Raw genomic sequence first — 25,949 nt, 5'->3', positions numbered from 1 at the left:
GGGGATGCGAGCTTCTTCCGCTCCCCTGGTAAGGAACATCATCTCTGGGGCACCCAAGTCGGGCTGGGCCATTTGAAAGGTGATGGGTGATGGGACACAGACCCCGTACCCAGGCTCCATGCCTCCTCCTGCCACGGCAGGCCAGGACGCTCTCACGTTTACAGCCACCCCAGGAGCCCTGCTGCGACGACTGTAGCCACGTGGGAGCCAGATCGTGTCCACGAGGCGCTCGCCCCCAACCCCCACCATCGACGGGGTGTGGAGGAAGGCACGCCCAGACGACCCAGCCGGGCGAAGTTACCCCCAACTGCGAGGAGAGTCCCCACATCCCTTCTCCCCCTGTGCCCTGGGGCTGCGGCCCCGCGTGGGGTGGAGGAGGGGTGGGAGGGAGCGTCATCGCCCTGCAGCCGCGTTGCCGGGGAGTGCAACCCCGTTGCTGTGGCAACCGTTTCCAAGCGAACCGGTGGCTGCTCGCACCCCGCTCCGTCTCCCTCGCTCACTAGTGCCTTCGCTCTCTCCCTCCCGCCCTCCCTCCCTGCGGTGGGGGCTGGGGGAGGGCCTGGCCGGGGCGGGGGTCCGGGACGGCAACCCGGGTCCGAGTAGCGGAGCCTCCCGCGGGAAGGGGCCGACCCGAAGACTGTCTTCCGCCCGCATTCCATGTCCACCAGCTCGCTGCCACCGCCGCGGTACTCACGGGCCCAGGCATTCTCCTCCAGCTCGTCTTCCTGGCTCCGGGAGAGCGGCGCGGGGTCCGCGGACAGAGCCCCGGGCCGGGGGAGGCGACAGTGGCCCCGTGTAGCTGACTAGCAGAGAAAGTGGCTCCGAGCAAGGGGCTGGAGCCGTGGGGCGCGCGCACGGGCGCGTACACGGCGCGTCCTGAGCCCGGCGTGCGCGCACGCAGCCGCCGGCAGAGGGCCTCAGCCCTCCGCGCCTCGCGCCCGAGGAGGCAGTCCCGGGAGCCACAGGCGGAGGATCCACACCCACCTTGCACAGGCAATGAGCTCGCTACGCCTCACCCCTTCTGGCAACAGGCTGTCTGGGCCGGGCACACGCAGGCAAACCCAGTGCACAACAATCGGCCGAGCACACGGGATGCTCAGCCAAGCAGCTGAGGTCCAGACCACACACACACACACACACACACACACACAACTCCTGAATTCATGGCCTCCTCCCAACTCTAGGCTCCTCCCACTGTGTCCCCAGCAAGTCCACATCACCACATGCCTACTCAGAAACAGCAGGAGGAGGAGAACTAGTGCTGGGTCGTACCGCTGGCCTCCATGGACGCTGCTCAGCCACAGCAGCAGAAGTGAGCTCTAGCGAGGCCCTACTGTCTAGGCTGAAGCCTGCACCTGGCTGTCTACCAGCCTCTTAATTGGGTTCTCTGTTTCATGGTGGACTATCACAGGGGTACAATTTTTAACATAATTACTGTTGAGGTCGATTTTTCAGCTGTTTTAGACTTAAATAGGCATGCTGATTTCAAAACTGCAGTTTTCTCTACAGCTTATCTTAATGCAACCGCTCGAGTCTGGATTGAGCCTGGATAGAGGGAAGCGCTAGTGCTCTCCTATTGGCTGAGAGTAAACCTCCCTGAAGTGGGGAGGGGTGGGGGACGACCTTAGAGACCAGTGGCAGGTTCATACTTGTCTAGGCTATTCAGTTACACATGAGACAGTGTGGTGAGAGGTTGTGTGCCGCTCTATATAGTGAATCATGTTCCAAAGTGTAGTCCGAGTTCTTGTCTGTATACAAGGAGTTAGCAGAATTTATTTTTTTATTTACATACGTACTTATTTCCTTTCCTTCATATCATGTCTGCCTCTGCTGTTTCTCATCATAAGTGACTAAACAACCCTGATTTGTTTTGTTATATCTGTGGCAGTTTCACCATTCCCAGTCAAAGGACAAACATGAGCACATTTGTCAGGCAAGCCTATTTTGCATACTTTAAAGTAAAACTTGGTAATCAAGATAAGTCTTGCGCCCCTCACAAGGTGTGCAAGCAGTATGTCGAGAGTTTATGAATGTGGATGAAGGGAACACGTGATAAATTGCCATTTGGCATACCTATGGTTTGGTGAGAGCTCAGAGATCATTCAAGTGACTGTTACTTTTGTATAGTGAAAATGTCAAGATATAACAAGAAAAAGAGTATCCTAGTCTACCATCAGCTATACGCCCAATGCCTCATTCAGCTGAAATCCCAGTGCCAGTTTTCCTTGAACTACCCTCTTTCGAAAAAGAGGAGTGTGGTGAAGAACTAAATGACAGCAACAATGAAGATTTTGAAATTGAAGATGACTCAGTTCATAAGGGATTTGGTCAGCATGAGCTGAATGATTTGGCACGAGGTTTGGGACTATCCAAAAAGGCTTCAGAACTCCTAGCATCAAGACTGCACAAGAAAAACTTGCCTGAAAAAGGAGTGAAGGTGTACTACTTTCGATCAAGAGAAAGTGCATTTCTGCAGTACTTTCGAAGTGACGGTGGCTTTGTGTATTGCCATAACATACATGGTTTAATGGAGGAATTGGGAATTCCAATCTATAATGCAACTGAATGGCGACTGTTCATCAATAGCTCAAAGCGGAGCTTGAAGTGCGTCCTCCTCCACAATGGCAATTTATTTGGTGCAGTCCCAATTGGCCATTCAGTTTGTTTTCGTGAAGAATCTGAAGACATAAAGAGTCATTGATCTGTTGCAATATCACAAGCACAATTGATCATCTGGTTTGACCTCAAAATGGTCTGCTTCCTTCTTGGTCAGCAACGCGGATACAAGCATCCCTGTTTTCTGTGTATGTGAGACAGCAGAGCTCGTGCGAAGCATTGGGTGGAGTCGAATTGGCCTCCAAGATCTGACCTCAAACCTGGTGATCCAAACATTCTACATGAGCCACTCGTTGACAGAAAGAACATTATATTCCCACCTCTGCACATAAAACTGGGTCTCATGAAGCACTTTGTTCAAGCTTTGCCAACTGAAGGAGACTGTTTCAAGTATCTCATTTTGTCATTTCCTAGCCTGTCATTTGAAAAGATAAAATACCTTCATATGTATGTTTGGTAGCAAAACTTTACTACTTGTACACAATTTGGCTTGGAGTAACAATATACAGCCTTTATATGAACAAAAGAACTCTAAATAAACAATATATTCAGGTAACTTTTTCTTTATTTTCCTTTGTATATACATTTTCTATGACTTTTGGGACAAAGGGAGGGTATCCTGTACCTTAAAAAGTTGACATGATAGAGAAAACACTGGGGTCATTTTTGGATTCAGATGCCAAAAGTCAGTCACAAACAAATGTCAGATCTAATCCAACGAAAATTGTGTCCCCCAGTGATTGCATCCCAGGGATGTCATCGTGGTGGACCTATGATTCCAAGTGCCCTGCTCTCCTGATGCACAGTGAACAGATTTCCAGTCTGGTTATTTTGACTCCTTGGGTTTGGATTCAGGTGCAGCAATGCAGGCATGGCTGTAGCACCTTCCTTTGGGGAGTTGTGCCTGATGAGAATGGGGTCTGGAACTAAGACCCTGGAGCTGTCTCAGTCTGGTTCTCCCAGTCCATGAGCTTCCCCACATCCTTTTTTTTTTTTTTAACAAAAAACATTTCCTAACTTGCAACCATGGACCCCTAACAGGCCCACCTGAGTCACACAGCTCTATGTGTGCAAGGTGTATGTGTGCGCAGTGGGTGCAAACCCAGCCCCATCTAACCACATGGACTGAGAGTCGGGAGGGGCGGTTCCCAAAGGAAACTTGGGGTGCTTGGTACTTGCTGGGCAGACAGCTTGTCACATGAGGTCCCACATCCTTAACACAGCTTTCAAAACCCTGCTTGGCTTGTCTCACTGACCTCAGCTCTAGCCACTGCCTTCTTCCACTCCCCTACCCACCCCATACCACTGTATCTTCAGCCATCCTAAACCACTAGAGGCTCTGACCATTCAGATACATCTGGTCCTGTGTCCTGGAGGGCACCAACTCTGACACCTTCGTGGCCAAAGGGCTTCCCCTCCCTAGTCTCATGGCAGTCCCAGCCCTGCCAGCTCTCAAATGACCTCTGCCATGCTGCTCACACTGGGTCCCACTGTTGTGTCTGTCTGTCAAGCTGAGCTCCATGCTAAGGCATTGTATCTGAGTCCCCAGAGCTGGATGGGCAGGTGAGGTTAGGGAAGGCTTATTGGGAAGTGATTCTGAGTTTCCTCTGCCAATGGTGAACCCTAAGCAAGAAGTTTCCTGGATGCCTCCCTAGCCCAAGGGGGAGTGTGGTGGGAGGTCTGGACCCACTACAGGTGGTGTGCCCCAGGGTTCTTCCTGTCCACCTAGCACTCTCTGATGCCTGCCCAGGGCTGGGCTCTCAGCCTCTGCAGGCTGACACCTCCCAACTGCACCCCTCCACCACAGCTGAAGTAGAGGGGCAAATGCACCTTGGATCTCAACCTCATGGGCAGGGTTCAGCTTCATGTTCAGCTGCCTTCCTCCACCCTTCAACAGCTGCTCACCATTTCCCTCAGGCATACAGAAGAGGTGGTACACCTCCACTCACCATCCAGAGCTGGACAGCACAAGAAGCCCCATCTGCTAAGTTGGTGCTTGGAATCTTTTGAATGCCCTCGAGATAACGGGTCTCTCAGCTTGGCAGCCAGCACCCACCCCTCTGGTAGGAAACGGTGCTGTCAGTGACCTAGGGGCTCAAGGGGCAGGGTGACTGGCTGCTTCAGTGCTTTCTCACAATTGCCTTGTGAGGGGCAGAGACCACTCTCACCTTCCCAGACAAGGAAGGGGCCTATGCAAAGTCAGCTTGAGGAGCAACCAGGCTGGGACTTGAACCCACAACAGCCAAGCTCATGTAGCCTTGATGGCATGAAATACCCAGCACAGAAGCAATAAACAAACCTTTCTTTTATGGTGGTCACTGGGCATCTGGAGGGTGAGGGCAGGCCAAGGTCAGTGGGAAATTATGGAAGGGCAGGTCTGTCAAGTGTGGGACAGCTTTGTGGCTAGCAGGCTGCCATCCCTGGGCATAGGATGGAATGTTGTTTTAATCCCTCTGTCCCCAGCTGGATGGCTCCTCCAAGGCCTGGCTCAACTGCTAGTTTCAGAGAACCCTTGCTGACACCCACATGGATGGTCCCCACATGCATCCGCTCCAGCCTAACTCCCCCCACCCCACCCCCACCCTGTACCACCGTCTCATCTCTGCCCAGCTGCATTTTCTGCTTCAAGCAGAGCAGAGGGGTGGCTGGAACACATGGGCACCCAGCAGGCATCCAGGTAACAGACTGAGCAGGTGTTTCTAACAGCAGATCCCACCTCACTCCCCAGGCTGGTCCAAGCCCATAACTGACAGCCAGGCCACCTTGGCCTTGGACAGGACACTGCCAACTGGGCCTGACTCTCAAGCAGTCAAGACTCCACATGCACCTCAGTGGGGACCCCAAGCTTCTCCCTTCAGGCCTCATACCATTTACAATAGAAAGCTGAGAAACCAAGTGGGCGAGCTCAAAGGCCACCAAGGCCTGGCTGCCCAGAGAGGCTGGCCCACCTCTGATCCCTCCCCACTTCCAGCAGGGCCAGGGAAGCAGGAAGACCCATAGAGCACCAGTAGCAAGAAAGAGGCAGGCAGGGGATGCTGGCCAGGTTTGTGCTCAGACTGTATTCACATAGACATGTGGCAGCTTATGTTGGACAAAATGAGTAATAAAAATTGGCTTTAAATATGGGAAAACCAGGGTCTTGTAATCCCATGCCACCCCAACACTGGGACCTGGATGACCATCATGGTTGGGAAGGGCTGCGGGGTGGGGGTGGGGGGCTGTGTAGGATGTAGGCACAGTCTCAGTCTACCCCCTTCTCACACACACGCGCACGCATGCAAACACAGGGAGGGACAGGTTATTGCTGGACACGTGTCTATGGTTACAAGGGAAGTCTGGAATGTTTGAGGGTTGGCCAGGGACAACCACCCCTGCCTGGGATGGGGTGTTTCTGCAAGAGGTGTCTTCAGGAAAGGGCCCAGCATGAGACGAGGCACCCTGGCAGCTGGAAGGCAGAGACAGACTTGTCTGGGACAGCCTGGGCAGTGGACTGATGGGTCCCAGGGTCAGCCCAGTCTCTGGTCACACTTTGGCACAGGCCCCAGATCCAGCTCTGACAAGTGCTGAGAAGGAACAGCTTGAGCCGTAGAGGTGGAGGCCTGAGCCCAGGTCAGCAGGGGCAGGCAGGAGTCTCACTTGGAGGCCGGCGGTGATGAGCACAGTGCTGGGGGCTCAGGGCCTGAGGAGCCTGGAGTCTGGCAGTGGCCCCTCTGCCAGCTGCAGCATGGGTCTTCAGAACGTTCAAGTTGCTATATACATTCGTACAAACATATAAATACAGAAAGCCCCAAGCTCCATGGACCAGAGCTGAAGGGATGCACCTTTGTCCAGGGACAGCCTAGGCCCTGCCGAACTCAGCCAGACGAGGGGCTGAGGGGCAGAGGACACTGGGGACAGCTCCGGTTGTGTTCCCCAGGCCACGACTTGAGTGGACAATGGGGAAGACCACTGTGCAAAACTGTAAACAGCACTTGGAGTAGCTGCTACTGCCAACCACCGGTGGGGCCCTCAGGCTGAGGGCTAGAGGCGGGTGGGGAGCTCTTCCTCACTGTCGCTGCAGCTCCCACAGCAATCCTGGAGGGTGGGGGAGACACGGAGGGAAAGAGGCAGAGCGAGCGCTGTTAGCCACCACTGCCCCCACTGGGTGGCCCTGCCAGGGCAGGCCAGGCACTGCCCAGGGGCATGCTCTGGGGAGCGGAATCCCCATGAGGGGCCCAGACATCTGTGTGGAGGCTGCCATCCATAGGCTGATGTAAGGGGAACCAGGTGGACCCCAGGCTGTCAGGGCAGGGCCCCATCCAGCCGCTCTACCCTGGGGCTGGGGAGACAGACGGCTAAGCAAGGCTAGCAGCTTGAAGGTGCCAGGGTGCTGGGGACAGAAGCAGTTGGGGGTGGGGGCAGGGGGCGGGCACCGGACTTCTTTCTCCCACATCTTGCCTCTGCCATGGAAGGGCTGCCCGTGGCTCCCCGAGGCCAGGCAGCAAAACCAACCTGCGGGGAGCCTACACTGCTCACCTCTGGAAAGAGAAAAGAGGCCATGAGCCCAGCCAGGGGTGGGGGACAGGCGGGAATGAGGCCCGAGAGCCTGGGCACCTCTGGCACGGCTGGAGGAGGCCCACTCAGCACATGCGGGTGCCAGCTCGGCCTCCCACCCACCGTCCCCTAGAGCAAGGATGGGGGCCCAGGTAGGACACTACTGGGGGTTACCTGGCGACTAAAGAGTCTCTGCAACAGTCCCTTCTTGGGGGGTGCAGGTGGCTGGCCCTTCCAGTCCAGGTCTGGGGGAACTGAGCCATCCAGCCCAAAGACGTTCAGCTCTTGGAAGCACTCGGTTTCCACCATCTGCCGCAGGATAGGCAACTATGGCAACTGCCCTCAGGGCCACCCCCTGGAACCCACCCCACCAGCTGGGCAAGCCCCACCTCGTTCTGCCAGGGGATAGGTACGCTGCCCGTGGCAAATTTCTGGTAGAAGTCCTGGTCAGTAGGCTCCAGCTCCACACCCTTAACCGTGGAGAACTGCTCAATGTCCAGGACATCCTTGCAGTAAATCGCCTGGGGCTTGGGGGACAAAGGCTGCGTCAGACAGGAACACCACCATGCTAGGACAGCTCAGCCCTGAAAATTGCCTCAGCCTTGGCCTGGTTTTGTCTGCCCCTCGCAGCTCTAAGCATGATAGTCTCTTCCCTTTGAGGCTCAGTTTCCCCTCTGTAAGCTGGGGATCATTCTCCCTCACTGACTGACTCAGCCAGCAGAACTCCACAATGCCCGGTGGAACCAGCACCAAGCGCCCCCTCCATCTGCACACAGAGGTCTGGATGCGCAACTGGTGAGGTGAGTGCAGGCGGAGTCTCAGCGGGCCCTTTCGGCAGGGCCCCCTCATGCAGGCCCTGGAGCTCAGGAGTGCTCTGTCCTGGGATGTTCAATAGCTTGCTCCACCCCCTTATGCTTCACAGCCAACCAGATGAAAACATCCCTCCTACCTTCCCAGCTGGAAGCCCACCTCATTCCAGAAGGCCACTTTCTTTTTCATTGTTACATCATGTTCTCCACCTGATCTTAGCCAAAAGGCCAAGGAGCGATACATTGTCTTCTAAATCCTATACTATTAAGGGTGTCGATTAAAACACTATTGTATAAAATAGTACAGTTGATGCCCTGGCTGGTGTGGCTCAGTGGATTGAGTGCTGGCCTGTGATCCAAATGGTCGCTGATTCGATTCCTGGTCAGGGCACATGCCTGAGTTGTGTGCCACGTCCCTGGTTGGGGGTTTCAAGAGGCAGACAATCAATGTTTCTCTTCCTCTCTTTCTCCCTCTCCTCTGTCTCCCTCCCTTCCCTTCTCTAAAAATAAAATCTAGCCAGCCCTGACTGGGGTGGCCCAGTGGATTGGGAATTGGCCATTGGCCCAAAAACAAAAGGTCACATGGGTTCAACTCCTGGTCGGTCAGGGTACATGCCTGGGTTGCAAGCCAGGTCTCTGGTTGGGGGTTTTGAGAGGCAGCCAATCGAAAACAATATTTCTCTCTCTCTCTTTCTCCCTCCCTTCCCTGCTCTCTAAAAATAAATATATTAATTAATTAAAATATTTGAAAAATATTAAAAATAAAATAGTACAGTTTTGGAAAACAGTCTGGCTATTCCCCAAAGGTTAAACATAGCATTTCCATACAAGCCAGCAAGTCCATTCCTGGGTGTATACTCAAGAGAAAAGAAAACCTGCATCCCCACAGAAACTTGTATGTGTATGTTCTTAGTAGCATTATTCACAATAGCCAAAAAGTGAAAACAACCCTAATGGCCATCAGCTGATGATGACAAACAAATGGTGGAATATTTATACACTGGAATAGTGTTCAGTCACGAAAAACTGATATCAGCTACAATACTGATGAACTTTAAAAATATTATGCAAAGCAAAAGACACCAGTCACAAAGGACCACATAGTGTATAATTTCATTTATATTAAATGTCCAGAACAGGCAAATATACAGTGACATAAAGATCAATGGTTGTGCCTGGCTGGTATGGCTCAGTGGATTGAGCACTGGCCTGAGAACCGAAAGGGTGTTGGTCCAATTCCCAGTCAGGGTACATGCCTGGGTGGTGGGCCAGGTCCCCAGTTAGGTGTGTGAAAGCCAACTGATCTCACCTCTCTCTAAAAATAAGTAAATAAAATCTTTAAAAAGAAAAGACTAGTGGTTCCCAGGAGAAGGGGAGAACAGGGAACGACTGCTAATGGGTACAGGGCTTTAGTGGGGATGGGGGATGAAAATGTTCTAAAATTGAATATGGTGATGGCTGTACAAATTGGAATATGCCAAAAAACATTTAATCATATACTTGAAAATGAGTGAATTGTATGGTATGTGAATTAAATCCCAATAAACCTATTAAAAACTGTATTTTCACTGCTGCTACTAAAAACTGAAAGTCCTAAGGCACTGGTTTCCCAACTGTGCACACCAGCCCAGGACAGTGGGCGGTTTCCAGGCTAACCAAGATGATACGCAGGAAGTGGGGAAGGGGACAGACACAGGCGGGCAGGGCAGCCCTGCGGCAGGCTGCTGGCATCAGCTCAGTCACCCTCAGCAGTGCCCACATCATGGGTTGCCAGGGAGGAAATGTGACACAGCCCCGCAGAGGCAGCAGATTGTCAGTGGGTCTCCCACTTCCACTCACCTCTTCTATGGCCCACACCCACACCGCACGTTCCTGCTCAATTTTCCCCAAAGGCCTCCATCAGACTTGGAATAAGATGAGTCTGTCACATTGGCCCCTTGTGGCTATATCACCTTTGGAGGCTGGTCCCTGCCCCAGGGCTCACTGCCTGGCTGTTCCTTCTCTGTGGAATGCTCACACCCTGAATTTTGGCAGGGTTCGCTCCTTTGCATATTTCAGGCTTCTGCTCAATCATCAGCTCCTTAGAGACCATCCTGTCTAAAAATACTGCCCCCTCCCCTGCTATCATTTCTTATCTTGTTAGCCTGCTTTATTCTTCGCTGTTATACCTCATGTTACCAAAATGTCTTCACTTACTGGTGTGTTCTCCCACCAGAAAGAACATGAAGGCAGGACTAGGTCCTGTTGTCCTCATCTCTGAGGTCTGGCCTACCTGGGCACTCAGATATTTACTGAAAGAATAAACAATCACATGTGTGGTTGACAGCCATCAACTCGATCTGCCTCCCTAGCATTCCAGGACCCAGATCTCTTATACATGGGAGGGGAGCAAGCACATGACCTAATCTTGGCCAACCAGAACCTTCCCTGTGACATTATACAGAAAAGCCTGAATTTAGTGGTAGGATAACCAACAGGCTAAAGCAGAGCCAACATGGCATGACACCCTAATGTTAGCCCTACTCTGACACTTTCTGGCCAAATGAACCAACAAACGCCACGGTGGGCACAAATCAGTCTGGGTTGGGTTTCTGCCATTTGGAATTTGAAACCTTGAGGCTCTTCCTGCCTTCAGGAGGCCTGACCCACTGAGATGCTCAGTAAATGCCTGAGACAAGAAGGAAGGGTTCTGCCCACAGATGGGAGGTCAGCACCACTAGGTGCGGTAGGCAGCCAATGTTCACCACCCCAAAAGCCCTTCCCTCTGCTGTTAACAGCATCTTGGTTTTCCTTTGGGGAGCTGGTCTCCCCCATTGGCAGTACTTCAGGTAGGTATCAATCCAGGTGTGATCACTGAGGGGCCTCTGAACAACCAGAGTCAGCGAGCATCGGCCTTCGGCCTTTTTTCCTTCCTTTCTGAAATTATTGGACAAGAGGTGCTCTTTTATCTACTGGGGTGGTTGAGCTGGGAGGATGTGGGTTTGAGCTGCTGGCCCCCCCCCCCCCCGCCAGTGCCACACCCTGGGGAGAGCTGCCTGTGAGTGAAGACTGCATATGACCAGGACATGGGGAGGGGAGAGGGAGAGAAAATTCCTGCAACTCAGGTGGAGCCCCTGATGGGGCTTTTCATTTTTGTGAGCCCAGGCAATTGTTTTGTTGGCTAAGCTATTTGAGTTGGGTGTTCTTACATTCAAACTGAAGCTGTCCTGACCCCAAGAGCCCCTAGCCCCCACCCTGGCTTGATCCTGACTTCAAATGGGTGGCACTCACATCGGGCTTGAAGGGCGGCTCCAGCATGCCAGCTCCCAGACGCTTAAAGTTCAGTTTCTTAAAGAGTGGGTGCTCCTTCACCTCACAGGCACCACCTCCACGACATCCCAGCCGCTCGGCAGGGTCCTTGCAAAGGAGCTGTAGCGGGGGAGGGGGCGTCAGAGTAGCCTCGGGCATAAGTGCCTCCAACCCACCTGGGGCCTCCTGCCACGGCTGCTGTACCTGGGAGCAGAGAGAGCGGGACTGCAGGGAAAAGCGATCGGAGTACTCCTCAGGCACCTCCTTCACCAGCCGCTCCACCTCCTCTCGCTTGATCTTCTTTTTCCTCTGCTGGAAGGGCGACTGGCCAGCGATCATCTCATACAAAAGGCAGCCTAGCGCCCACCAGTCTGGGCTGAACGTGTACCGTTCATTCTTCACCACCTCTGGAGCTGGGTGGGCAGCAAAAGAGTTAGGGTGCCCGGGAATGCCCAGTGCAGGTCAAGGAAGGGGATCAGCTTGAACACCCCCCAGCCAGGCAAGTGCCATCAGTGGCCTGGTGGGGGCATGGTGAGTAGGAAAGCACACACCTCATCAAAGGGTGCTGATGTGGCCTGCAGGGGACCGGGTCTTCTAATTTTTCAGTCAGAAATCTGTATTTTTAGCGGGAAGCTGTCTGGCTTATTCGATGTTGGCAACTAATTCTAATTGTTTTAAAAAGAATTTGAAGCATAATCAATATAATATAATTTTTAAAAAAGACAAAAAAAGAAATTGAACGGATGCCCTGGCTGGGTGGCTCAATTGGTTGGAGTGCTGTTCTGTACACCAAAAAGTTGCGGGTTTGATCCCCAGCTGGGTCGCATGCGGGAGGCAACTGATCAATGTTCCTCTCTCACATCGACATTTCTCTCTCAAATCAATAAACATATCCTTGGGTGAGGATTAAAAAAATTAAAAATTATTTTGATTGAAACACAAATGTAGGCCAAATGAGGGCCGCATGGCGACCAGTTTATAACCTCTGGATTTAGTCTTCGGCCACAGAAAGGAGGAAAGCTATTTATTGGATGCCTACACTGCCTGCAGGGCAGTGTATAAGTTACCTGTACTGCTCCTTCATCTTTGAGGCAACCCTGGTAACAGGTATGATGATCACAGTCAGGGAAAGTGAGGCTGGGAGAAGTAAAATATCTGACCCAAGGACACACAAGTTGGGGTGGGGTGGGGTGGGAAAGAGACCACTTGTAGTTGGGGATCTGTCTACTGTGTCATGGTCCCAGAGGGAAACCCAGGGCCTCACCTTGGCCCCTCCCCAGATGGGGATTCCCCACTCTGAGTATGGGCAGGTCAGGGGAGCGCAGGGCTGGGGCCATAAACACAGGCTGAATCCCTTCACTGGTAGGCCCCCGTAAGCCCAGCCAAAAGGAGCTCAGTAAGTGTTTAGTGAATGAGTGAAGTAGCTTCACACGTTGTGTGGGTGCGTGGCTGAGTCTTGACCTCATGATCTATAAAAGAGGGTCAATAGCTCTTTCTATTCCCTGAGACACAGGAGACTCCCAACCAAACAAAAGTGAAGGCACCAGGCCCAGGTAAATGGGGAGACTCACCCATGTAGCCCACGGTGCCCACACGGCCTTTGATGGTCTGGCCCTCAGGTACATGCACAGCCAGCCCCAGGTCGGAGATTCGGATGTGACCTTAATGTGGATAGAAAAGCAGGGAGCCCATTCAGCAGGTGGGCAGGACCCCACCCCACTCCACCCTACCACTGTGGACCCACAACCCACCATGGTCATCCAGTAGGATGTTCTCTGGCTTCAGGTCCCTGTGGGAGAGAAGGGCAGGGTCAGGTGCTGCTCAGTTCCCAGTCAGCCAGACAGGGCCACCCCCTCCCAGCTTGGTTGCCTCCTGAGATGAGATGTGTAGGAAGATGTAGGGGCCATTTGCTGCCAGGGTGACAGATAGCCCTGCCCTACCGCTGCATTAGCCCCGGCTTTAGGGAGCAGACAAAAATCTATGGAACCAGGATGCTGGGACTCACTAGGCAAGTGGAAGGCATCTCCCACCTAGGGAAGTTTCCCAGATGTCATCAGTAGCCTTGCTCCCCCTTGGTTTCAAGGAGCTCCCCCTGGACCTCCCCCCAACCCTTTGGTGGCCAACTCTACCTTTCCTGTCTGTCAAATAGGGCTGCTTGTCCACTCTGGGGCTATTAGGAGGCTCCGAGGAAATCATTGCCACTAACAGTAACAGGCAGAGCCCTCACCGCCAAGCCCTGCGTGCCTGGCTCCCAGTGCCAGTGCATCTTATCGAATTATTTCATTTGGTCCCTATGATAATCTGCTAGGTGGGAATGACAGCCTCTGCTTTCCAGGAAAGGAAATGGTGTTGAGAGCAGGAAGTGAACTGGCGCAAAGTCACAGAGAGGGGTGACAACACCAGGCCCATACCCATGTCAGCCAGACCCCCAGAGCCTGCCTAGAATGGGCGAGTGTGGAACCTCCAGCCACCGCGTCATAGGGCTCATGGGCCTGTGGCTGCGGTGGCTGCCCCAGCACACCCATGTTCTCCCACCACCACCTGCAGGCCCAGCGGCAGCATCTGGCAGGGTGGCACCACACCTGTACACGATGTGCTCCCGATGCAGGTCCTCCAAGCCGCAGCAGATCTCGGCGGCATAGAAGACGGCCCGTGATTCAGGGAAGCCAGCCTGGCCCATGTGGTAGATGTGGAACTTAAGGTCACCCCCATTCATCAGCGTCAGCACCAGGCACAGAGCGTCCTTGGTCTCATAGGCATAGGCCAAGCTCACCTGTGGTTGAGGGGACCCAAGCCCTCAGGCAGGGGCCACAGGCTACTTGGTGGTGGGGCAGGTGCCAACGGCCCAAAAAATCCTGTTTAGTGCCACTCCTGGGGGCCCAGCCTGCTTCCCAGGCCTGGTGTCAACACCCCAAACCTGCCCTTCCTGGGCATCTCCAGGAGTGGGAGGCAGCGCCTGGAGGGGGTGAAGGATGGGAAGGGGGTGGAAAGAGACCTCAGCCTATTGTGTGGGGAGGGAGGTGGCCAAGGGGCAGGGCGGGGTCTCCTGTCTGTACTTACTACAAACCTACTGTTCACTTTCTCCAGGATCTGCTTCTCATTGAGCGCCATGGCCTCCCCCTTCCGCTTCTTGATCCGCTTCTTCTCCAGTTTTTTGCAGGCATACATCTTGCCTGTTGCCCGCACCTGGCAGGCACACACCTATAGCCAAGGTAGATGGGGCAAATGGGAACCAGCTGTGCTCTTGCTGAGGCTATAGGGTCTTGGTGGGTGGGAGGAGGGCCTGTCCAGGGCCCGCCCTACCCCCAGCCTATGTACTCTGTAGGGGTCTGACCTGGCCACTCACCTCCCCAAAGCCACCTTTGCCCAGGACTCGGTACTGCCTGAAGGTGTTTTTGGTCACTGGCTGCCTGTGGGCAAGGGTTTGGGAAGCAAATGGCTAAGCAGGGGTCCAAGGCCTCTGACAGCCCCAACAACCTGGCCTGCTCCAGCCTAGCCTTCAAGGAGCTCACCTTTCCAGCCACTTCCACTGCAGGAAACGGTTGAAGTAGATGCTGTCGAGGTAGTCAGCAAAAGGGGCCATGCTCAGGTACTCGTGGGTCAGCCTATAGAGAAGGCCCAGCCTGCTGGTCAGCCCGACACTCTGGTTTCCCAGTTTGATAGACCAGGCCCCCTGCTGCATGCTCAGCCTGAAAGGCAGGACCCTTGGCCAGCTCTCCTGCTAACACCCCAGCACACCCATGCTGAAGCTGAGGATGCCACAGAAAGGGGAGGCAACCTGCCCAAGGCCACACGACAGGGGCAAGGCTGGGACAAATGGCTGAGCCCCTTCACCAGCAGCTGAGCAGTGAATAGTCTGCTGGGCCCATGGAAGCCCCCTCCTTAGGACACAACTCGGGGCCTGCAGGAGGGAAAGACTTACCTGGTGAGCTCCTGGAAGAGGTCTTTGCAGGGTCCCTGCTCCAGCCGCTGGTCACAGTTAGTCACCATTTGCTGGGGGATCTCAGGAATGAGGTCAGGACCCTGAGGACAGGCCACAGACAGTCAGTGAAGGGGGCCCCCTTGGCCAGCTGCCACTCCTAGGGCATCTCTATGGCAGACATCTCAGGCCTGCCTGTGCGGAGGGCGGCTGCAAGCCAGAGGTGTCTCAGCCTGTCTAGCTACTGAACTTGGTTCCTGCCTCTACCCTAGAGGCTGGAAAAGGCTGAGCCGCTGGCAGGCTGCCCAGCCCCCCTCTTAGGCTCCGTGTCCACAGTGCTGCCTGGTGAGCCCAGAGCAGTTCCCGGATTCTGCCGCTGCCATCATCCCTCTGTCGCTGCTCACTCACCGTGTGACTCAGAAAATTCTGCATTAGCCGCTGCCCACACGCCTTCCTCTTCTCATCAGGGGTCACTTCATACTCAGCCTGCAGGGTAGGAGGCAGAGAGGCTCGAGATCTGGGGGAAGTACCAGGTATGGGGTGCTGGGGCACACAGGATCTGGAACCTCCGTCCACCCTGGGTGTTGGGCTGGGCTGCACTCACCACCCCATCCAGAAAGGCAATGCAGCGGGTCAGCTCAGGCCTTGTGGCGCAGAACTCTCGGAACAGCAGGCGCCCAATGGGCTGCCGCTCGCACAGGCTGTGGTAGTCACGCTCTGCAGGTGGAGGGGGGAGCCGCTGGGTTCCTGCACCTGGAGCCTGCAGGCAGGGCACCCCCATCCACACCGCCAGGCCCTGGGCCCCCACAACAGCGTCCAGTGCTGTAGTACGGTAGCCTTTATCTCCTGGGGGACCCTCACCACAGCCCTGAGCTGGGCACCCCTACCGTGTCACAGATTGGAAATCTGAGGCCTAGAATGGCCCAGTGGTTAGTCCCAAGTCACACAGGCAGGAGTGTAGCTGCAGAACCAGGGCCCTCACCTCCCCCATTGTCTCCTGGTTCAAACCACTTGCATTTGTCACGGTACTGGGGCTGGGTGTGGTCTGAGGTTCCGCCAGGCCAGGCCCACACCTGCTGCCTGCCTGGCGAAAGTACGGGAGGAAGCTGTGGCTTCCGGCAAGCTCCAGGCTAGGCCTCTGGCCCAGGAAGGGGAAGCAACCCGGTCTACTTGCCCAGGTACAGGCTGTCAGAGGGGCCTGCGCAACCTCAGTGCTAATCAGACCTGGGCCCTCCTGGTCAAGGCTTTGCTGGGCCCCCCAGGACCAAACTGGGTGGGGCTGAGCACAGGTCTGGGGCTCTCACACAATCTGTGGGCTGGCTCCAGCCTCTACTGTCCCCTCTGTCCCCCTAGCTCCGCTCCCGCTAGGCCTGGCCCTTCCTTCCTCTGCTTCTCTCAGACGGCCCCAAATTTGACCCCGCCCTGCTCCCCACATTTCACCCCCCTCTGCTATCCTGTTTGCATTCTGCCCTCCACCCATCACAGGCCCAGGAACTGAAACCGGGGTGGGTGATGAAGCCTCAATCTGCTCCTTGGACCCCCTAACCTTGCCGCTCTGCCCCAAGGCAAGGTCTCAGGGGAGGCTCCCTGGCACAAGCAGGTCCTCCTTGCCTCAGCACCCCTGGTCCCCACCCAGGCCTCACCGAGGCTGAGCCTCAGCTCTTCGCACTGGCTGATGTGAGGGAACTGCAGCATCTGTCGCCATTTCTTGCTTTTGCCTTTGCGATTCCCACCGCCACCTGTGGGAGCAAATAGGCGCTGGGTCCAGCTCATCAGCAAGCCTTCCCTCCAGCCTCAGGGCAGCCCAGAGGCCACAGGACCCAGGCCAGGCACAGCTCATTCACTACAGGCGGCTCCTCAGCCTTCCTTGAATATGATCCCATATGCCCTCACTGGATCCCAGACACACATGGTCCCCTGGGCCCTCCTGCTAGGGGCTCCTGGGCTGCAACAGCCAAGAGGACGGAAAGGCCAGAGCACTGGGGGAGGGTGGGGTTTCTGGGCAGTCTAGCAAGCCTCAGCTGTTTGCTAGCAGGTCGAGTTTCCCAGGTGAAGAAAGTAGAAAGGAACATGACAATAGAGGGGAACTGTGTAAGTCAACACCAGAAGCGAGAGATTCTAGGACATATGGGATATGCCTGAGAACTGCCAGAGCCAGAGGGCAACCTGAATCACCAGGCCCTGCCTCAGGGCTACCAGAGACTCAAATAAGGTGGTAGCAGAGGGCTGGCACTCAGGATGCCCATCCCTGCAACCAAGGGCTTTCCTGGCCCTGATACCTGCCTCATTTTGCCCAGCTGACCCCTCCACTGTAGCTGCTGAGACCCAGGTAGCAGCCCAAATGCCTACAAAGTCAGAGAGGTATGGTGAATGTGAACCTGATGGGGCAACAACAGAGAGTGGTGGGGAGCATAGTGAACTGAACCAGGCCTGCCCCTTCTAACAGGGGCAGCTGCGACACAGCTCCAGTTGTGCCTTGGCTGCTGCTAGGGCAGGAAGGCCAGCTCTTCTGATTTTTCAAAAGCAGCTGGGAATCCAGACTATTACATGAAATATGGGTTGCTACTTTTTAAAAATCCCACTGCAGCCAATTAAAACATGTTAAGAGAGCGAGCCAGGTGTGACCCATGGGCCATAAGGTTGAGAATGGTGGAAGGGGCCCAAGTCCTGGAGTCACAGACCTTGGCTAGAATCTCCAATTCACACTTTGGGTCCATCACGTGCCTACTATAAGCCTCAATTTCTCCATGTGTACTTTGGGTCCAAAGCCACCTCCAGAGGTGTTGGGTGACTGGCAGAGTCTGTGTCCAGTAGGGCTGTGGCCTGGCCTCAGTTTCCCCTCTGCTTTACCCAGCCTTGTTTCCATCCGGCCTTGCTGAAGGCAAGTGCTATAGGGGGAAGGGGCTGCCTTCTAGGGAGTGTAAGAAACAAGGAAATAGTGACTCTCAAGCCAGTAGAAAGATAGTCATCACCAGACAAAGGGAAAATGGGAGAAGATAGTTGACAGTAGTAGCATATTTACAAATCACAATAGGGGCATTTAGATAATCCCATTAGATTGTAACTCCGGAGTAACCAGTAGTGGAGAAACAGGGGAGAAGGAGAAGGGTGGGGGAGCTAATTGCGTTAGGGAGGAGGAGCTAATCACATTACTATAAAACCAGTTTTCTTTGTCTACTTGGGGCACACATTTTCCTGGTTGAGGGTGCGCCCGACTCTGCAGACTCGTGAATAAACGCCTTGCTTTGCTGCTCAAGTCCTGTGTCCCAGTTTTTATTGTGAGCATTTCTCACAGGAGGAAGCAGGGCTGGGTCCCTCAATGTGCTCCCTGCCCCAAGCTGCCCAGAGGAGGAAGTGTTGCAGGGCACCCATTGGGAAACCCACTAGCGGCCCTCCTGCAGCCTGCACCCAGCATATCCCACAGTCATTGCTCCACTGTGAGTAAGCAACAGACCCCCATCCCCACCCCAGGCAAGGCCTCCTCAGAAGGGGAACTCCTCCCCCACCCCCGCAGATCCCTCCCCCAACCCTCCATCTGCCTGTCTCCCTCCTCAGTTACTTCCTCCTCCCCCTCCTCCCAGCCACATTAAGGCAGCAGCAGTCACATGCAAATATCCTGTTCTGGAACTGCTACCAGAGTCAGTGGGGCTCCTCCCCACCCTAGATCAGTCCCCTTGCTGTGCCTCTGGGCACCTGGAAAAGAAAGGACTAAGCAAGGGCTCACACCCCAAGAGTCATCGCACTTCATCCTTACAGCAGCTCTGCCAGACCTGGCCCAGTTTCATGAGAAAACCGAGACCCTGAATTGAACCAAGTTGTCCAAGATCACAAACCTGTAGGTACCAGAGGAAGGATTTGAACTCAGATCTGAATACATACACCAAGGGTTCTCAAACCACTGAGGGCCTCAGATCACTTGGCAAGCTGGCCAAGGTCCAGCCCCAAGCTGTTGGCCAACCCTTGAAGGGATTCTGATGCAGCCAGTCCATGGGCCTCAGGGACAATAGGAATTTCCTTTAGTTTTCATGTCCTGTCCCCAAACACTGCACAAAAACAGGTTACTAAAGTTCAGAGAGAAGAGATGTGTCTAGAGCCATGCAGGTAAAAGGGACAGAGCCAGGTGGGGTGAATGTTCCCCAGTGGAGGCACGGGACCCCAGTCTGGCCATAACTGCCCTATGTCTCACCCATGACCTGAAGAAGCCTGTCTGAAAATGCCCATACTCTCTGGCCAGGCAAGGCAGTGGCCTCAGCAACCTGAGGCCTGAACTGGCTACATCCCGGGAGGGAGGCCTGGCCAAGCTCTCCTCACCCCTCCTCCCTAGCTTGCTGGATGACGAGGCAGAACAGAATCGGCAGATGCCCCCAGAGGCTGGGAGGAAGGCCCGGTCCCGGACTCGATAAGGGACAGGAGATAAGGGTGGCTCTGGGCACTAAGGATCCAGCCTGCTATGCCCATTTCCAGGCAGCACCTTCCTGGGGTCAATACCCTCTGGACAGGCAGAAGGCACCACCAGATGCTGTGCCAGCTAGGGTCTCTTCGGGGCTTCCTATAGCCTGTGTTGGGAGCATCCTGTGTCCTACACCTGGGTCAACTGCAGTCTTACTACGTAACCTGAGGGGTAGTCCTTGTAAAACAGGGCAAAAAGATAAAGCAGATGACTTTTTCAGCCTGGAAGCCCAGCAAAGTGTGGAAAAACTGTCATGACCTCCCTATCTTAAGAGTCCCAAAAAAAGGGTCTTGTTCACTGCTGGTCGCCAGCACCCTGGACAGGACACAGCACAGAGGGGTGTCTGGTGATTCAGTTACCAAGGTGGACAACAGCCAGTGAGGACCTGCAGGCAGTGAGGACCAGGATGGGTCCTTCTGTGTCCCCAAGGTCCCTCTAGAGCAGGTGCCTGCTAACATCTGGTGTGGGAGCCATGAGGAGCTCAGCACACATTTGGTTCAGACCAGCTCCCTCTGCCAGTCTTGCACTCACAGTCCAGCCATCTCAGCCTGTCCACATCTCTCAAAGCTGCCTCCCACTTATTCCTGTGCCTATTTGCCCCACTAGATAGTGTGCTTCCTGAAGGCAAAATTCGCGACCCATTCACCTCGGTCCCCAGTCATGATACCTGAGCAAGTGGCAGTCATGTTGGTAACATATGTGACCAGCAGCTTTCCCGAGTCGAACATTCGTTCATTCATTCTCCAAACCAAACCTTTACCCTGCACAAACTTTGTGCCTGTCCAGGCTTTGCGCCGGGGTCCGGGCCCAGGGCACGTGGGGGTCCAGCTGCCCTTTCCTGGGGCATCTTCTCACCTCTCACCTGGGGCAGCCCTCAGAGAAGTTCTCCCGGGTTTCAGGTCCCACCTCTCCCTCCTCCGTCCTCTAGGTTCACCAGACCAGCTCACTTACTCCCCCATTCTGGCCCCGCTACAAGGGCGGCGGCCTGACCCCCACCCCTTCCTGGGCCCGGGCTCCCGTCGACAGGTGCGGAGGAGGAGGCCGGGCCGGAAGGGCCCGTGTCTGCTAAGGGGTGCGGAGCGCGGAGGGCGCTGGCGCTGCCCCAGGGGGTGGGGTGGCGGGGTCGCCCTGCCAAACTCAGAGGCCGCGCGCGCGCGCCCGCGTTCTTCGCACCCGGCCGCCTCACCTTCCCGGGCCTTGAGAAGCACCGTGTTCGCTACGATGTTTTCGAGCTCCATGGGCTGCGGAGCCGCAGGGCCGCGCCGCCGGCCGGGATCGCACGCGGGAGCCGGGGCCGGATGGCGATCGGCGCGGCTCGGCTCGGCTCGCAGTGACCGCGCCGCGGCCTCCCGGGCCTCCCGGCCGCCGCCGCCCGCCGAGCACTCTCCGCCCCCTCCCGGGGGGCCACCCCATTGCTGGTCCGCCCCACCCCGCCCTCTGTTTACTTTACTTGGCCAATAACCGGGCTGGAGCTCCCCGCGCCGTCTTCCCATTAGACAATCTCTTCATCATTCCCCGCCCCCCGAGCCAGGAATTCGCCCAAAGGAGTGAAGAGGCGGGACTTAAGACGTCACCTCTTCCTGGTTGGTTTGCGGTGGAGTTCGGGCCTTAGGTTCGAATTTCTGGGCCTTCGTAGGTTACCGAACTGCCAATTAGGGCCGAGCCCTCCACTGGGACAACGGAGGTGTGTCCTCTGGGTAACTCCCGGGAGGCCGGATCTTCAGTCGCCCTCAGCAATACAATTCAGATTGGGCCGTCAAATGGGGGTGTGGCCCGGTCCCTTCAGCTAGCCTAGGCTTTTCTAGGGTTTGTACGGGATACACTTCGTATCCTGGGCCTCCTGCGGCCTTGCTGCCACTGCTTTGGGCCGCGTTCCTTTGGGTCGGCCCATCCTGAAGGGTGCACATCAGCAGCAGGGAAAGGCAGAGAGGAAGCTGCAGGCCTCCTCAGCGGCTCCCGGCCTTGAGCTCGACAGCCGCGGGCACCCCTGCCCCGCCCCCGCAGCCGGATGTTGTGATTTCTCTCCACCCACACAGCCTCGCCAGCCCTAGGCCTCTTACCTCCTTATAAGGCAGCGTACCACCCCTAGACGTAGGGGTGAGCTCACACCCATTATACAGGTGGGAACTGAAGCGCCAGGGCCCCAGTGGCTGGCTCCAGGCCGAAAACTAGTGAGAAAACAAGGCCAAAACTGTACAGTTAATCGCCTTCTAGTTCAACATCCTATTCCCTCCACCCATACTTCACACACCAGGAAATGGAGGCTTGCCCAAACCCAGCAAGTAAGGCAGAACCGGATTCCACTGGGCTATCCATTCATTCATCCAAAAATACAGAGCATCCCCTTTCTGCCAGGCACTGAGTCAGGTGCTGGGGAATACAGTGGTGCCAGCAAGATGGCCAAGTTCCCTGCTTACATGCTAGAAGGAGGATAAAGATGATAATCCTGCAAGTAAATAAGTAGGATGGCCTCAGAGAGTGATAAGTGTTATTAAGACTGAATATTAATAAAGGGAGTCAGATGCCAGAAGGGGGAGCCCTCTCACACTACCACCGGAGGTTAATTCAGACCCTGAAAGGAAGTGTCAATTAGGAACTTTAACAGGAAGAGACACACTTTGCAAGTAGATGCTACTTTTCTAGTCCAGCAGGAGGAAGGAACATTTCCTTTTTCACTCCGAACTCTCCCTTTCCTCCAGTGGACTTTTCTTTTAAAACAACCTCTCCCAACTTCCTCGTTTTTCTCTATAAAATAATGTTCCTTTCCTTTGCTTTTTGGATCTGCCTATGGTATTGATATAGCATGCTTGTCCTGAGCTGCAATTCTCTACTATTCCTAAATAAACACCACTTGCCGGTAAAATAACTGGCTCTTTCATTTTTATGACAACAAGACAAAATAAGAGAGAAGGGGAATGGTCTCAGAGTATGACAAAGATCTGGGGGAAGAGTTCGAGTAGAGGCAACAGCAAACCTAGAGTAGGTTTGATGGGATAGGAAGGCCTGTGTAGCTTCGGAGCCCAAGGGTCTGACAGGAGATGAACGAGCAAAGACATTAGCTAGATTGTGAAAGGCTTTGTAGACCATAGTAAGGTGTTTGTTTTTCTTCAGTGCAATGTGAAGCCTTTGAAGGATGATTTATACTTAAAAAGCTCACTCTAGCCCTGATCGGTGTGGCTCAGTGGGTTGAGCACTGGCCTGTGAACCAAAGGGTTGCTGGTTCGATTCCCAATCAGGGTACATGCCTGGGTTGCAAACCAGGTTCCCAGTCAGGGATATGTGAGAGGCAACCACACATTGACGTTTCTCTCCCTCTCTTTCTCCCTCCTGTTATGGTGCATTTGCGAGCAAAGAGGACACGAGGCAATTTAGAAATAAATTTATGGCGTTTATTTACCTGGCCAGGGACAGGTATTACCACTTTTAGAAGCAGAAGATGGGAGAGCCGCCCCGCCTTACAGACTAAAAGGTTTTTAAAGGCAAAAGAGCTATACTCATGTCCTTGGGGTAGCCAGATAACAACAACAAAAAAACTACACAGGCGTGAAAAAACTACATATACATACACTTTCTAATTTAGAAGGGGCTTCAGCTGATAAACACTTGGCGCAGAACTATACTCATGTCCTTGGGATAGCCAGATAATAGCCAGGGTCAGCTAGCAAAGGGGGCTCAAGGTTGCTAGGATCGTCGGCGGCGGCGGCAGCCGTCCGTCTCGAGAGACGATGGTGTAGCTTCTTAAGAGTCTATCTGCACCGCCGAGAATGGCTGTGCAGTCCGACTCGGGAGTGACATGGTATCTGTCTCCTCCCGTGTTGAATCGACATCTTGCGATGACGCTGGAGTGTCCTCTCCAGTGAAGCTGAAGCTACAGAGCCTGGGCGGGGTGATATGGAGGGTCTGCTGTTGCCCATGCAGCAGACCCCCCCCCTCTCTTCGCAGCTGAAGGGTCCAAGGGAAAGACGGAGTCAATACAGCTTGGCTTCAGGTGCGCCGCAGGAGTTGCCGGTGTTGACTACAACGTCAAACCGCCTTAGGGACTCCGGCTCCGGATTTTCTGTCGGGGTTTACTCCCTTAGCCTTTCCCCTGAAGAGGTATGCCGCAAGGCAGCGGAGGTTTTTTGGAGTCAGAGTTTTCCTTCTCTGATGTGCCCTGACTGGAAGATCGAACCAGCGACACTTAGCTCGCAGGCCAACGCTCAATCCACTGAGCCAAACCAGCCAGGGCTAGGTTGCTAGGATATGCGAGCAAAAAATAACCTGCCACTGGGGTAAAACGCAAAAATAATTAATTAATTTAAAAAAAAATTACTCTAACTAGTGGACTGTAAGGGGGCCAAGAGTGGAAGCAGAGAGAGCAGTTGGGAGGCTATAGAATCCCAGTGGAGAGATTGTAGTGGCTTGGACCAAGAAGATAGAAGGCAGGGGATGTGAAGCAGCAATTTTCTTTCTTTTTAAAAAAATTATTTGTTTGTTTGTTTGTTTATTTTTAGAGAGAGGGGAAAGGAGAAAGAGAAACATCACTGTGTGGTTGCCTCTCACTCGAGCCCCCAGCTGGGGACCTGACGTGCAACCTAGTCATGTGCCCTGACTGGGAATTGAACCAGCAACACTTGGTTCACAGGCCGACGCTCAATCCACTGAGCCACAGCAGCCAGGGCTTTGGAGCAGCAAATTTCAATTATTTTTTCATGTCATGGCACACATAAACTAAAATTCTGCAGCACACCAAAAAATATATTTTTTGTCAATCTTACAAAAAAAAAAAAATAGGTATAATTTTGACTCATTCACACCAGGTGGCTATTGTTGTGTTAGCTGTTGTCGTTTTTTTTTGTTTGTTTGTTTGTTTTTTTTTGCAATCTAAAGCAGCAGTCCCCAACCTTTTTGGAACCAGGGACTGGCTTCATGGAAGACAATTTTTCTACGGACAGGGATGGGAGTGGGGCACAGAGGTGGGGTGGGGTGAGGACAGGAGGCGGAGCTCAGGCAGTAATGCAATCGCTAGCCGGCTGTTCACCTCCTGCTGTGAGTCCAGGGTCCTAACAGGCCTCAGACCACAGGACTCAGACCAGTCTGTGGCCCAGAGGTTGGGGGCCCCTGATGTATGGGAAAAGAGGTCAGGTATCACATGTTTTAAAATTCTTGTGGCACACAGATTGAAAACTGCTGATATGGAGGAAAGTACATGGATCTAGGACACATGTGGGAGTAAGGTGGGTACCTTGAAAGAGGAAAACCCATCCAGTAAAACGGAGGGCAGGTACTTCACCCAGGGAAGGCTGTTGTGTCCAAGTGAGACCTGAGAGTTACATGAGAATGCACAGGTGTCAGAGGTAACTGGAGTGGGGAGGGAAAGAGCCTTCTGGACTAAGGGCCAGCACATAATCAAAGCTCTGTAAAGGAAGGCAGTAAGGGCTAGTTTCAGGTGCACATTGGACTGGGCAAGGGGGCCAAGAGGACTTGGAGGGGTCTGGATCAGGGAGGTCTTTGGAAGCCAGGCAAAGAGTTTGTTCTTTATATTTAGGGTAGTGGGGAGCTGTCGAGAGTGTTTTAAGCCAGGGAGCAGTGTGATCAGATTTGCTTACTCTCAGCCACACTTGGAGGACCTGCTAGGAGTGGGGGTCGAGGGCTGGGAAAGGGGCTTAGTTGGGCTGCCTTGCAAATCACCTGTTGTTTTGGTGCACAGCATCCAAACACCTCTCCTTTTTAGGAGGAAACCCATGAAAGGCAGACAGGCCATACTTCCCACTATAAAAATCAAAGGGGTGGCCGAATTTTCTCTAGAAGTTTCCTCTAGGTGGTGCATGTTTTCAAGGCTTCCAATTAGGTATTTGTATCCAAAGCAAGTGATTAACATTAAGACATCAGCAGGACCATTTAGGATTCACTATGGAGGAAGTGGAAAGGGAAGAGGAGGTGGGCAAGCCAGGCTCTTTCTGGAGCATGAGGATTCAGCAAGCTCCCAGGAGCACACAATTAATTTCTTGTCTGCCCGTTACCCAGAATTATCTTCCATGTTTGCAGCCAAGTATCCTAAGACAGGCAAGAGGCCTTTTAGGAGGAAGCATTAGAGAGAGGAATGGCAGTGCCCTGTGCAGGTGGCGTGACCAGGAGGTACCACAAACAAGTGGCCAGATTGAGAGTGATCATGGAGCTGGGACAGACAGGATGTGGCGACTGATAGGGGTGAAGAGGGGAAGGTGTCATGTGTAACTCTAAGGTTGTGGCTCTTCAACCCATTGTCCACCTACAACCAAAGCAATCTTTTTCTTTTTTTTTTTTTGGACAGGAAGTAGGATTTATTGGTGGGTGTTAAGGTGGACGCAGAGAC

The 25,949-nt window shown here is 54.0% G+C and overlaps 1 protein-coding gene across 1 annotated transcript; it reads right to left on the bottom strand.

Moving 5' to 3' along the window:
• Positions 1-5,656: 5,656 nt before the first annotated feature.
• On the bottom strand, positions 5,657-20,982 carry GRK6 (G protein-coupled receptor kinase 6). Its single transcript, XM_090287973.1, has 16 exons — positions 20,802-20,982; positions 16,809-16,904; positions 15,770-15,882; positions 15,574-15,651; positions 15,169-15,269; positions 14,759-14,851; positions 14,593-14,656; positions 14,307-14,447; positions 13,829-14,019; positions 12,998-13,035; positions 12,818-12,907; positions 11,451-11,659; positions 11,229-11,366; positions 7,539-7,676; positions 7,324-7,458; positions 5,657-6,690 (listed from the first exon to the last, which is right to left on the bottom strand). The coding sequence occupies exons 1-16, from the start codon at positions 20,851-20,853 to the stop codon at positions 6,637-6,639; spliced, it is 1,731 nt and encodes a 576-aa protein (XP_090144099.1). The 5' UTR covers positions 20,854-20,982; the 3' UTR covers positions 5,657-6,636.
• Between the last annotated feature and the right edge of the window lie 4,967 nt (positions 20,983-25,949).

Source organism: Furipterus horrens, unplaced genomic scaffold (genome assembly GCF_987537825.1).
Source record: "Furipterus horrens unplaced genomic scaffold, mFurHor1.1.pri manual_scaffold_10, whole genome shotgun sequence".
Lineage (NCBI taxonomy): Eukaryota > Metazoa > Chordata > Mammalia > Chiroptera > Furipteridae > Furipterus > Furipterus horrens.
The sequence above is the reverse complement of the archived record's forward strand: the minus strand, read 5'-3'. Positions and strand labels throughout refer to the sequence as shown.